At 50.9% G+C, this 13,368-nt stretch overlaps 1 protein-coding gene across 1 annotated transcript; it reads right to left on the bottom strand.

Moving 5' to 3' along the window:
- Positions 1 to 1,286: 1,286 nt before the first annotated feature.
- LOC112910131 (T-cell surface glycoprotein CD1c-like) lies at positions 1,287 to 6,007 on the bottom strand. The gene is made up of 6 exons (XM_025986386.2): positions 5,851 to 6,007; positions 5,321 to 5,587; positions 3,761 to 4,039; positions 3,269 to 3,547; positions 2,851 to 2,941; positions 1,287 to 2,725 (listed from the first exon to the last, which is right to left on the bottom strand). Exons 1-6 carry the CDS (start codon positions 5,909 to 5,911, stop codon positions 2,704 to 2,706), a joined length of 999 nt encoding a protein of 332 aa, XP_025842171.2. The 5' UTR covers positions 5,912 to 6,007; the 3' UTR covers positions 1,287 to 2,703.
- Between the last annotated feature and the right edge of the window lie 7,361 nt (positions 6,008 to 13,368).

Below are 13,368 nucleotides of genomic sequence, written 5' to 3' on the forward strand. Positions count from 1 at the left end.
TGACACCTCCTACCCTTTCTTTTGGTTTGCTTTTGCTTAATATTCTAGAATCTCTCATTCCTTCCAGGCTCTTCAGATTTTAACAACAGAATGTCTGGAGGAGCTGTTTCCATACTGCATACTGTTGTGCTTTGCTTTCAATGGCTAGGAACTGAGACTCTTGTTGGTTTGATTTATAATGTTACAACATGTCTACATGGAGCAGGACACCCCAATGGCTGGGTGAGGGGCTCAGCACATTCTTTCCCCCAAATACCAGGGATAATACTGGACATAATTTTCTAAATAAACCATTTCAGAATTCTGGGAAAAGACCAAAGGCATGCAACAGATGGAGAAGCACTTTGTTCAAACATTGCCTTAAAGTCAGCAAGAGCAATGGGGTGACTGAACACACGGCTGCTTCCTTCCACCCCTGGTGTGATTGTGGAGACCGAGGACCTGTAGTGTTGAGGCCATCAGAAGCGTAGACCCAATGTGGAACTCCACAGAGAGGCCCTATGCCCAGGGAGCTTGTAGGAAACAATAGCAAAGGGTAACAAGAGTCAAAGGTCTACATGTCTGCTGCCTACAGCTGCAATTCCACTCGAAGCAAAGAAGAGAGCAGCTGAAATTTCATAGACACTGGGGAAGTGAGTCATTCACGGTGGACCTTGATGAGCTCTCGAGTACTCCTAGAGATGCAGAAGGTTGCACACAAACTAAGGAGAGAGCAAAGCAGGCCACGGTTACCTGCTTCTTCCTGGCCAGATGTGAAGCTTTGCGCAAAGTAGAAACCAGGGCAGGTCTGTAAGCTGCTTGAATGGTGAACGTGCGCTCCAATCCACACGCGTCCCCCCAACAAAGGGTGTAAGCCTTACCTCCTTACCTGTTTGACATGTTGCTAAAACACACATTTCATCCAAGTGAATCTGAAGATGTCTTGGCTTTATTAAATCATTCATGAATAGGGCAGCATCCCATCTAGGAAGTAGAGGTAGGAGTGACTCAGAGGAAGGTGAGACAGCGGGAGGAAAATAGGAAGGGAGGAGAGAAAAGAGATCTTACAGTGACCACTTTGCAGTGTAGACAAAGACCCAAGTATTACGTTGTACACCTGGAACTAATATAATGTTATATACCAATTGTCACCTCGATTAAATAAAAAAGAGAGAGAGAGAGCAGGGCAAACGTCAGGGCACCCAGAATCCACAGAATTAGTCCAGGCAGGTAATGGAACAAACAAAGCAACTTTATTCAAAGATCCTCAACCTAGAAACAGAACAAATAACCATCAAAGAAGAGGTGAATGAAAAAAAAGTGCTTTATTCGTACATGCAATCAATTGGGCAATAACAAGGAATGTTGAGTGACCTACAACCATATGCTAGGTGGGGGGAAAAACACCTAGATACAAAGAGTACATACAGATGATTTCATTTTAATAAAAATATAGAAAAGAAAAAAAAAGAAAAAATATAGAAAAGACAAATGTAAGCTTAACTATAACAGTAAGCATGCCAGTAGTTGCAAGGAAGCCCCGTTGACAGTTTAGCAAATGGGTGCAAGGGGTATCAGGGTGATGGGTTCTGCTGCATCTTGATTGTGGTCTTGCTTGCATGGGTGTACACGTCTTTCAAAAGGAGCAGAACTACACACTTAAAACTGACGCATTTTACTGTACGTAAATGTGGAATTTACGTACAGTAAAATGCATCAACTTATCTATGGAACTGATTCAGAATTCCTAAAAAGAAACAAAACGATGTACCCAGGACGAAGGACGTAGACTGAAGAAGTAGGCATTGTACCTCCAGGCAGGGGGGTACGGCCCTCACCATTTCCTCGCCCACTGATTTACGGGTGCGTGTGCCTGTCTCAGGTTCAGTGCTTGATAAGTATTGAGCTCGTGAATGAAACTTAAAGGAAACAAAATCCAGATGAGGGTGTCTGAGATACATAGGGTCTTGTCTTCCACATGCATCCCTTGCCTTGATCCCATACTAATGCTGGGGACCAGTTCTCTTTTTCCTTTTTGTTAACCATCCAGCAACACGCCTGCTCCCCTGCCCTGCAGATGTGGCCTGTTCAGTCTCTCTTCTTGTTTAGAGTAAGTTGGAGAGAGTTACCCCATTGTATTTACAAAGTAAGGAGGGCAAGGAGCAAAGCTGCACTTATGTGTTAGGGAGAAAATGAGGGAGCTAAAGGAATGTGGGCTTTCTGGGCCGGGGACACTCTGGAACGTGAAGGGAAACGTCAGTCCTTCCAATACTGCAACCACATCAGGAAATCGAACTTGGATATGGGTTATTTGGGTTTGATTCTCACTGAGCATATGTTGCACGCAGGAAACACACCTTCGTCTCCGTCGTCGTCCCAAAGGAGCTTGCACGTTGGAAGGGGAAGAAAGACCTGAGTAACGGCGTGCGGGGTAGAAGCGAGGTGCCCGTGTAGCAGAGCTGAAGAAGGGCTTCCCGGGTACGGACGAGGGAACACCCTAGAGGCTGTGAAGCCGAATGGGCTTCAAAAGTACAGGACTAAGGACCAAACGGAGATTACAAGCAAGGCGTCCCATACGGAGTCACAGAACTGAGCTAGTTTGTGTGAACAAGAGGTCAGAACCAGAAACAGGGGGAAAAAAATTACACGGAGGGTGGAAAGAAGGGTATCATCAGTCTGTTGTCCGAGGCTCCCCAGCCGCTGGGGGAGGCGTGGTGACGAAGCTCATGGGATGTCCTGATAGGAGCTGGGGAAGAGAGATGGGAGACACTGGGTGCGCTGGAGGTGGCGCGGTCAGGACACGGACGCTAAGACAGGTGGAAATGGAACACACAATAAGGTACTGGGAAGAGAGGAGAAAACAGAACTCACCAGCGCTTCCGAAACCACAACACAAGGACTATGAGAAGCACTAGGGGCACCATCACAGCCAGCAGGATCAAGTATGCGGGGACGTGATGTCCTGTGGGCATTGGAGAGACACACGGGTGTCGTGGGTGACCCACCGCCAGTTCTACTCCATCCACACCGACACGTACATTGGCTACACGCACCGTCTCCAACCAGCCCGGTCGCTGTCCTCACACCTGCTCAGGGAAGGGCACCCATCCCTCCCCAAGTCCCTTACATCTGAGGCTCCCTGCGCTCCATCCTCACATCCTTGAAATCACTTGTATTTCTTCCTTCCTGCTGTTACAGGCCCTACTTCTGGCCTCCAGAAACCGTCCTCGGCCCCAGCCTCTAGGCTCAGGAACCCCCATTGCACACCTCCAGACCCCATCTTCCTCACCCCAGTAAAGAATGATGTCCTGGCCCCCTAGACTGCTGTGCTTCACCCTGCAGGACAGGCCGGCCGCCTCCTGGGCCACCACGTCCAGGGTCACTCGGAGATACCACGTGCCGTCAGCATGGGGTAGGATGTCGCCTCGCCGGGTGCCCTGTTGCTCCTGCTCACCCTGCATCCATGTCACCTGCACAGGCTTGGGGTGGAAGCCGGAGACGTGGCACGCCAGCTGCAGCCGGCCAGGCCCGGGAGCGGGACCCATGGACAGCCAGGCCTCGGGTCGCACTGTGGGGAACATGAAGCACATTCAGAGGGGGGCTCTAAGACACAGCCTTAGGGCTTATTAACCGCATCGGCACATGCATATTATCTTGCTTTAGGAACATGAACCCAAAAACCTTGTCCCTCTTGAACTCTTCCTTATTCCAATTTGGATAGGGACGGTGGGAAGGGGCAAGAGCTGTGTGGAAAAATCTTAGAAGAAGGGGCTGTACGAACCTTGCCTCTTATAATCCACCTTTGCTGCATCAAAGAGACCCAAGGCAAATCGGGGACAGGTGCTCGTGATGAGCCTGTACACTATTTCCTTGATGCCTTCGTACTGGTTTATGAGATAACAGACGCTCTGGGCTTTGCTATCAGCTCCTGGAGATGGCACCAGAGACATGTTTTGGAAAGTCACAAAATCTGATCCTTCATAAGCTGACCGCAAGAAGCCTTTTGAAATGTCACTGGAATGTAGCTCACAGCCACCGACCACCTGTAGTTCAAAAGGATCTGGGAAGAAGGAGAAACAGATTTGTGGGGAAAATTGAGAGAAATGATATAAGAATTTTATTAAAAAGTGGCACATGGTATTATACCGAGTGAAATAAGTCAGTCAGAGAAGGACAAACATTATATGGTCTCATTCATGTGGGGAATATAAATAGTGAAAGGGAATAAAGGGGAAAGGAGAAAAAATGAGTGGGAAACATCAGAAAGGGAGACAGAACATGAGAGACTCCTAACTCTGGGAAACGAACTAGGGGTGGTGGAAGGGGAGGTGGGTGGGGGGACGGGGTGACTGGGTGACGGGCACTGAGGGGGGCACTTGATGGGATGAGCACTGAGTGTTATTCTATATGTTGGCAAATTGAACACCAATAAAAAATAAATTTATAAAAAATTTTAAAAAGTGGCATATGAAAAAATAAATAAATAAAATTAAAATAAATAAAAAATTTTAAAAACTGGCACATGAAAAAATAAAAATAAAATTAAATAAATAAAAAATTTTAAAAAGTGGCACATGAAAAAATAAAATAAAATAAAATTTTTTTAAAGTGGCACATGAAAAAAATAAAAATAAAATAAAATAAAAATTTTTAAAAAGTGGCACATAAAAAATAAAAATTAAATAAATAAATAAATAAATAAATAAATAAATAAATAAAGTGGCCCATGAAGATTTTATGAGGATGGAGGTGTAAGCCAAAGATGTATTTGAGAATGAGGAAGAGAGTTGATGGGATGGGGAAGGGGCTGTAAGGGATACATGGCAAGAATTATGGATTTGATCTGAAGAAGTCCGGGAAATGATGAGTGAGCCGCAGGTCAGAGGGTGGGGGCAGGGGAGGAGCCCAGGTGAAGGAGCTGCAAGTACCGCTCTCCAGGTCCCATGACATGGGCCGTGAGGGTTGTTGAGTTGTGGACATAGACTTGGGGAGACACCCAATGGGGAAAGAGATTATACTTTAAGGGAGTCAAGCGCAGAGGGGGACAGTTGTGTGTCTCCGTCTCCATGTTTTAGGCTGTAGAAGGGAAACCACCGGGGAAAGATGAAAATGCACAAGAAAAAAGGAATCCGAGAAAGCGAGAGTCTACGACATCTTGAGGAGTTGATATCTGGAATGACCCCCAAGAGGTTTATGCACAAAGATTTTTACGGTGGAGCAGGAATAACAGGCAGTGGTCCAGAAGGGTGGGATGCTCCCCAGAAATTGGAGAACCTCCTGAGGGGCTCCCTTAGGAACTTATTCCTAGGAATTTTCCTAATTCCCTTAGGATTGAATTTACACGTGAAGTGCAGTTGACTGGCGTATTCTTGGGCCTCCCGGGTTAATCCAATGAAGTAGACGCGGAACAGCATCTCCAGATCTAGGAGTTCCTCATCGCTGAAGTTGCCCTTAGACCAGGTGTGCAGGAAAATGATGGTGCCAGAGTCGCTGTCCCAGCCGTGAGTCTGCACGTCACCCAGCCACCCTGAGCCCCGATGCTGCACCCAGGACTGATTGACAAAGGATGAGATCTGGATGACAGTGAACACGAGGTGTTCCTGGATGGCTGTGGGTAGCAGAGGGGTAGCGGGTCAGGTAGAGAGAGAGACAGGGAGAGACAGAGAGACAGAGATGGGGGGCGGGGAGATGAGCTGTGACTGGGTTGGTGATGGTGCTTCTGGGGCCCCCAACTCACCACCATCCCATCAAGGAGTAAACAGGACCCCTCTGGGCGTGAGCACTCTGGTGACCTGAAAGTCTCCGTCTGTCTTGGGAGCGGCCGGGATGTCCCACCAGGCCCCAGGGACTGGGCAGCCGGCGAGCTCTTACCTTTCGCGCTGTCGCCCTGCAGGAGAAGAGCGGCCAGCAGGACATGTTCCAGAGGCAGCATGTCACCTGCAGATGCTTCCCTGCTCCCTGCCTTCTCAGCAGAGCCACCCCAGCGCTTCCGTCCTGACTTCCTTCTCGCACCAGGACGCTGAGCTCCTCCCCACAAGCACCCGTTGAAACAGAAGACGGTCTGCGGCTCCCTCAACCTCCCACTCACGCTCTCGTTTCCCCTCCAGCTCAGACCAGCAGTGGCTCCTGCCTGGTGGCCCGCTGCTCCCTTGTCACTAGCCTCCCTGCTGCCGGCTTCCCTCCGCGAGCCCTGGAAGGTCCCTGCACCTGTCCGGGCCTCGCGTCGCATGGCGACAACCACAAGACACACACTGCAGTGCGTTGCCCAGCCCCGCTTGTCCTGAGAGATGAGGGTTCCGGGTTCTCCATGCGGCTCTGCCTCAGTGTCCCCACCCCGCCTCCTGTCTGGACACTGGGTCCGCCTCTTCCCCGCTTTCCCATCTCACTCCGTAGCCGTCCACCTGTCTTGCTGGTCCCCTTTGTAGCAGGAGGATTTGCCTCCTCCAGTCCTCAGCCTCTCCCTGGGCATCTGGTAAACCATGGGGGACCCTCCGCTGCCCCGGGCGGTGGAAGGGCGGCCCCCCCATGGGGCACAGCGCAGTGCAAAAGTCCCCTGCCCTCCTGGTGACTCTAATTCATATACATTCACACACTTGAGAAAGTCCCTCAACACACGCTTGGCACCAAGTGTGTTGGTGGGTAACATACAGAGACGGGCAGGGGTATTTAAACCAACGGTTGAAAGCCATTGAGACTGTTGTCCTTTCAGCGTCCAGCGTCCCGGACCCAAAGCCGAGCCTTTCCGGGGAGGCGTGCTGACCTCCCCGCCCCGGGAGCGTCTGCAATCGGAACACTTGGGAGAGGTTCACTTCTCAGCCCCAGGCTGCGGTGGGCGCTGTGCCAGGGAGGGCCGGGGGGTCACGGGTGCAGCCTTCCGAGGGGACACGTGCAAGGGGGGACCTGGCATGTCCTCGCCGATGGCAGGTGTGGCGATCAGAGCAAAATACATTGTCAGGAAGAAAGAGCGGGGTCTGTTCATGCTCGAGGATACGTAGGTGCCCGTCGAGGGGCGGCTGGCTGGAAGTGGATGGTTGTAAGCCATGCCAGGGCCATGGGTTTATGACAGCGCCCTTTAATAACTTCCCGAGTTTGCTGAGGGCAAGGGGATGGACACATCATGAAATCCCACGTGCGGCCATCCCTCTTTCATGTTTGTCACACAGCGACCAAGTCACGGTTGGCGGGTTCTTTCTACGACGGCCACGGGTAGAAACAGACTCCTCTGGAAGCCAGCGGCCCCACCCGGATCGTGCTCACGCCCCAGGTCCCCTCGCTGCCTGAATCTTCTTGCCAGTGGCAAGCTCTGGTCCCAAACCACAGCCCACACGGTGCTGGATGGTTAGCACCCTGCCCCCCGTGGCCCACAGGAAACACGCAGCCCTCCGCTCTCACAGCAGGTCGGGGCAGTGGGGTGTGCGGTGCTGCAGACATGAGGCACCTGCACCCCATGGCCCGCACGGGCAGGGAGCCGCCGCCGGGGGTCGGAGCCCAAACGAGAGGCCGCGTGTGGTTCGCTGCCGTCGGGAATCAACGGTGCTGCGTGTGGCTAACACGCTTGGGTGTACCTGGGCCTGCAGCCCAGCCCGACCCGGCTTCGCCCGGGGGCCCACAGGGCAACGCGCATCCTCTCCTCCTCCTGAGCTCAGAACCAAAGGAGGTACAGACAGGGAGCGTTAGGATGAGCAAACTGTCAGCCCCACCTCTGCGAAAGCTTCTGGAGAATTTCCCTTACGTGAGCCATCCAGGGAATTTTGCTGGCATCGAACTCCAAATGGACTGGTCTTATTGTAGAGGGATTATTTGTGGGCCCCCCCCAACATTCCTATGTTAGCAGCCCTAAGTTCCCCCCCCACCCCGCAGCTGCAGGGTTCTATTCGAAGGTGGGACCCCTGAGCAGGTGGCCGTGGTTACACAGGATGCCAGCAGGGACGCCAACAAGAGGAGACACCGCAGAACGAGGGCGCTCCCTCCCCATCTCCCCCAGGAAAGGTCACCTGAGCGCATGTCGGGAAGGCCGCTGTGCGCTGGCCCTGGGAGAGGCCAGTATCTTGTAGGTCTCAAAGGCCTGTGCGTGTTAGGCCCCGGCGGCCCAGCTCTGCAGACGCCCTGGCTGCCCCCCAGAGCCCTGAGGGCAAGACACCCCCCCAGGGACACCCCCAGGGGCCCCTGCAGATGCCCTGGCTGCCCCCCTACAGCCCCAAGGGCAGGAAACCCCCCAGGGGCCCCTGCAGATGCTCTGGCTGCCCCCCTGCAGCCTTGAGAGCAGGACAACACACCCCAGGGGCCCCTGCAGATGCCCTGGCTGCCCCCTAGCAGCCCCAAGGGCAGGATACACCCCAGGGGCCCCTGCAGACCCCCTGGCTGCCCCCCAGAGCCCCGAGGGCAGGGCACCCCCCAGGGACACCCCCAGGGGCCCCTGCAGATGCCCTGGCTGCCCCCCTACAGCCCCGAGGCCAGGACACCCCCAGGGGCCCCTGCAGCCAGTTCCCACATGATTCACATCTGAAGGACAGAGCCTGACGCCCTCTCACTTTGCCATCATCTCCCTGGGTCTCAGATCACTTTCATTACTATTTACAGAATTTTCCTTCTTCTCCCACGTCTCGCGTGTCACCTTCCATCTTGTGTCCACACTTGTCTCCTTGCCCTTTGCTGAGCTCCCGGTCTCCCTCCCTTGTCCCCCCTCCTGCTTATCTCCCCCGTTCCTTGAGGACCCGCCACCGCCGTGAGTGACCCCTGGACCCTCCGGCACTGCTTGTGCCTTGACCGTAGGCTTCTATGCGTCATGACATATGAAGGGTCCTTTTCTTTTGCAAAACAGAAACCAGATATTTTTTGCAAGCTCACGGCTTGCATGAGCAGTTTTTACAGTCCCACACTCTTATGCAAAGCGACGACTGACTTTGAATCATAAGATTCGGAGTCGAAATTTAAAAATGGCAATTTGCATCAATGGCCCCCTTCTTAGTGACATCATCACTTCATTTTTCCTTAAAAAAAAAAAAAAATCCCTTAACCCTGTGACAGTTACAAGGAATTAAGCACATTGACCTGGAATTCTAATCTCATTCTGCCTACGGTACTAATCGCACTAAAACATCATGACAGGCCAGGGCTACGGACATCAATTTACGGGATGTTTTTGGAAGTAGACCTTTGACTTTTATTGTACTAAAAGGTCACATTAGCAGCATCTTTCGAGCGATCATGGCTTAGCGCTCTCCAGTGAAAAAACTGGAAGCGGGTCGTTCAGGGCTGCTGTGGCTTCTGCTACCTCGGGACTTGGTGTGTAGGTTCCTCTTTTGTTTGGGGGGTTTTTGAGTGTTTTGTTTTGTTTTATGTCATGTCTGGTCTTTCTATGCTTGGTCCTCCTTCTGAAGGTCACCTCATACTTCAAGGTGGTTTTCGGAGACCCTTCCTTCGAGCCACCTCGAAGCCAGCGATGCGGGGGCAGGACGAAGGTGGGCACAGCCCCTACTACCGCTGCGGTCCCCTCACTGAGCTGGGCAGTCCTGGGTCACTCCGCTCGAGGATGCAGCTCTGTGCCCCCATCTAACATCTAATGCTTGGGGGGTTGATTTACTGTCGAGCAAGCATCTTTGAGAGACAGCGGTGGGGTCTCCCGTGGAGGCCCAGGTGGTGGGTAGGTGTGTGGCTGGCAAGCAGTTTCAGGTGACATCCCCGGAACCAACTCAAGGCCCTACGACGGTGGCTGCTCCCCTCAGGACACGCTGGAGCCACGTCGGGGCTGGCACCTGTTGCCAGGTCGGGCCGGGTCGGGCCGGGTCTGGCCTCCTAGCCAAGCAGGATGGTACAGAGTTGGGCCGCAAGGGCCTCTGCCTTGGAGCAGAGCCTCGGGTTCACCTCAGGAGGAATCGGGGCTCCCCATGGGGCCAGCAGCAGTCTCCGTGGACCCTCATGGCCACCTCTGAGCATGTGTGCAAGCCTTCGAGAAGCGTCCAGCTGTCACCTCCACCACAACTCAGCCGGTGTCCGGCTGCCGCTCTAACAGGTGGTGTGAGATCATGGCAGGTGGGGCGGAGGTTAGAGCACACGGCCTAGAAGCCACCGCTGCTCGAAGCCCATGAAGCGGGTCCCCCATGGACCGCGTGGACCCCCGGAGCCTCTCAGGCCAACCCTGGGCGCCCCCGGAGCCTGCTGCGCGGAGGCCACTTTCCGCGGGGGCTTATAGTCAGGTTCCTTGGGTCAGGAGCCCGTGAACCTGCGGGAAACAGGTGCCACCCGTGGGACACAGCTTCCCCAGAGCCTTGTTCTCAGCACCACGCAGCTTGGTCCTCGTAAGAACCGTCGGGAGAAACTGCCATGTGCCTGAGGACGGCAAGAGCTGCGCTTTCTCAAACGACTGGGCCCCCCACCTTCCTAGGCCCAGGGACGGCTCCTCGGGCCCCCAAACCTCCCGCCCTCCGCTCCACTCCACCTTCCTTCAGCAGCTGTGTCCCCCCTTGACTCGGTGGCTGCGCTATTCTCACCGCTGATCCTCGGTCTCATGAGCATGTTTTTGTGAATAATTTCAGTGCCTTGCTGGCAGCTTCCTGCGGACGTAAGCGTGGGTCTGCTGGCCACTTGATTTGGGGGACTTCCGATGTCGTAGGAACAAGGACACACTCTGGTTTACTGTCCACTGCCACCTGGAGGCAAGGCGTAGACAGTGGCTCCGACCCATAGCCTTGGGTGATTACAGAAACCCCGACATTTGCAACCAGACGGTTTTGATGCTGCACATGTTTTGCTTCTGTGGTTAGAAATGGGAGTGTGGGGGGGATCCCCGGGTGGCTCAGCGGTTTAGCACCTGCCTTTGGCCCAGGGCCTAGTCCTGGAGACCTGGGATCGAGTCCCATGTGGGGCTCCCTGCATGGAGCCTGCTTCTCCCTCTGCCTGGATCTCTGCCTCTCTCTCTCTCTCTCTCTCTCTCTCTCTCTGTGTGTGTGTGTGTGTGTCTCATGAATAAATAAATTAAAAAATCTTAAGAAATAATTTTTAGAAATGGGAGTGTGTTACACGATATCATATATTGTCATGTTGCTCCCCCGGTGTTTTATCCACGGGGCAACCTCTTATCCCATCTCAGCCTCTCTATTCTATAGAACATGATTTTAAGACATTTTCCATTATTTGTTTTGCTCCATTGTGTTTTGCCTGTAGGATCTTGAGTGCAGGAGGTGGGACTAGTCATTCTCATCCACGTGTGGCCCCCGAACCAACTTCTGTAACCTGCCTCTGTGCTCATCCCCACTCCCTTCTCCCCACGTTTTGCTGCATAACGTGCTGTCCTTCTGTTTCTATGTGTTCTTAGAAGATGTGATACTTTAAAAAAAAAAAATGGTTTTATTTATTTATTCATGAGAGACACACAGAGAGAGGCAGAGACCCAGGCAGAGGGAGAAGCAGGCTCCATGCAGGGGAGTCCCATGTGGGACTCGATCCCAGGATCCTGGGGTCATGCCCTGACCTGAGCCGAAGGCAGACACTCAACCACTGAGCCCCCAGGTGCCTCAGAAAATGTGTTGCTTTGATGCACACAACTTGGATTTCCACAAAACGTATTATACTATATCCTTTATTTATGAACATATCTCAGTAAGCTCTGTTCTAAACACTTTCCCATAGTGTTCTAAATATATATATAAATGTATATTTAGAATTCCAAATATTTCTCTCAATTATCCACCATTAATTTTGTTCAGTTGATGCTTGGTTAATAAGAAAGCCTTAATTTTGCAAAGTAGAATTTAACAGCTTTTATATTTTTTGTTTAATTTTTTTTTCCCCAAAAAGTCCATCCGTCTTACACTCTTTGTGGTTCTGAAGCAAGAAAATATGCAAACAGAGGAATGGTCTGTGTTGCCGCCACTCCTCCTGGATGTGCCCATCGCTGTTCCCAAAGGGTGGAGAGCTCAGGACCCTTGCCAGGCAGGACCCGACTGGGTTCTAGGTCCCTGGGAGGGACTGGGCCTTGGAGCTTGAGGCTGAGAGGGAGGGACCCCTCGGCCCCCCTCAGACCCCCCTCCGGCCCCGCTGCTCACCCAGAACTGAGTACGTTACATGTAGGGTGCTTGAGCCACCGCCGCAGGCTGTTTCTCACCGAACCTCTGCAGTGTCCAATTTGGGAACTTACTTTAAGAAATAATTCCCCACCAATAGATCATAAAAACATTCTACTTTGGTAAATGCTACTGATTTTGTAGGATTGTCTTTTGCATTTGCAACTTTATTCCATTGTCAATGAATCTTTGCTCTACTCTTTCAAGAATGACTTAGATATTTGTAATCATTTATTCTTTTTTTAATAAATTTATTTTTTATTGGTGTTCAATTTGTCAACATACAGAATAACACCCAGTGCTCATCCCGTCAAGTGCCCCCCTCAGTGCCCGCCACCCAGTCACCCCCACCCCCTGCCCACCTCCCCTTCCATCACCCCTAGTTCATTTCCCAGAGTTAGGATCTTTCATGTTCTGTCTCCCTTTCTGATATTTCCCACTCATTTTTTCTCCTTTCCCATTTATTCTTCTACGTAATGTAGAAAATAAGCTTACTATGTTCCTCCAGAAATCCAAATGGAATTTTATTTTTTATTTTTTATTTTATTTTGTTTTTGTTTTTACTTAGTTCATTTATTTTATTTTTTAATTTTTTAAAATATATATGCCATATATAATTTATTTTAATTTTTGATTTGCCTTTATTTTTTTATTGGAGTTCAATTTGCCAACATATAGCATAACACCCAGTGCTCATCCCATCAAGTGCCCCCCTCAGTGCCCGTCACCCAGTCAACCCAACCCCTCCGCCCCTACCCCTTGTTCATTTCCCAGAGTTCAACTGAAATTTTAATTAGAAATTTGCTGAAGTAATAGAATGACTTAAAGAGAACTGTAACCTTTTATAATAATTCCTTCCATACTACTCCAATTAATTAGAAATACTTTTATGATCTTTAATAGTTTTTGTATTTCTCTGTAGAATTCTTGTACATCCTTTCTTTAGCCAATTCTTAGCTATTGCATAGATTTTGATGCTGTTATAAATGGTTTCTAATTTCATCTTATTTGTCCTTGTTGCATGTATAAAAAAGTGTTGTTGATTTTTTTAATATATATTTTGTGCCTAAAGAACTTGCTACATTTTTGGGCGCCTAGGTGGCTCAGTCAGTTAGGTGTCAGATTCTTGGTTTTGGCCCTGCATCGGGTTCCATGCTCAGTGCGGAGTCGGCTTGTCCCTCTGCTCCTCCCCCGTGCTCATGCTCTCTATTTCTCAAATAAATAAATAAAAAATCTTTTTAAAAAACTTGCTACATTTTTACGTTAGCTATAATTGTTTGCTTTTTATTCCACTAGTTTCTAGGTAGAAATCATATCATCTCTTGAA

Source organism: Vulpes vulpes, chromosome 5 (assembly GCF_048418805.1).
Source record: "Vulpes vulpes isolate BD-2025 chromosome 5, VulVul3, whole genome shotgun sequence".
Lineage (NCBI taxonomy): Eukaryota > Metazoa > Chordata > Mammalia > Carnivora > Canidae > Vulpes > Vulpes vulpes.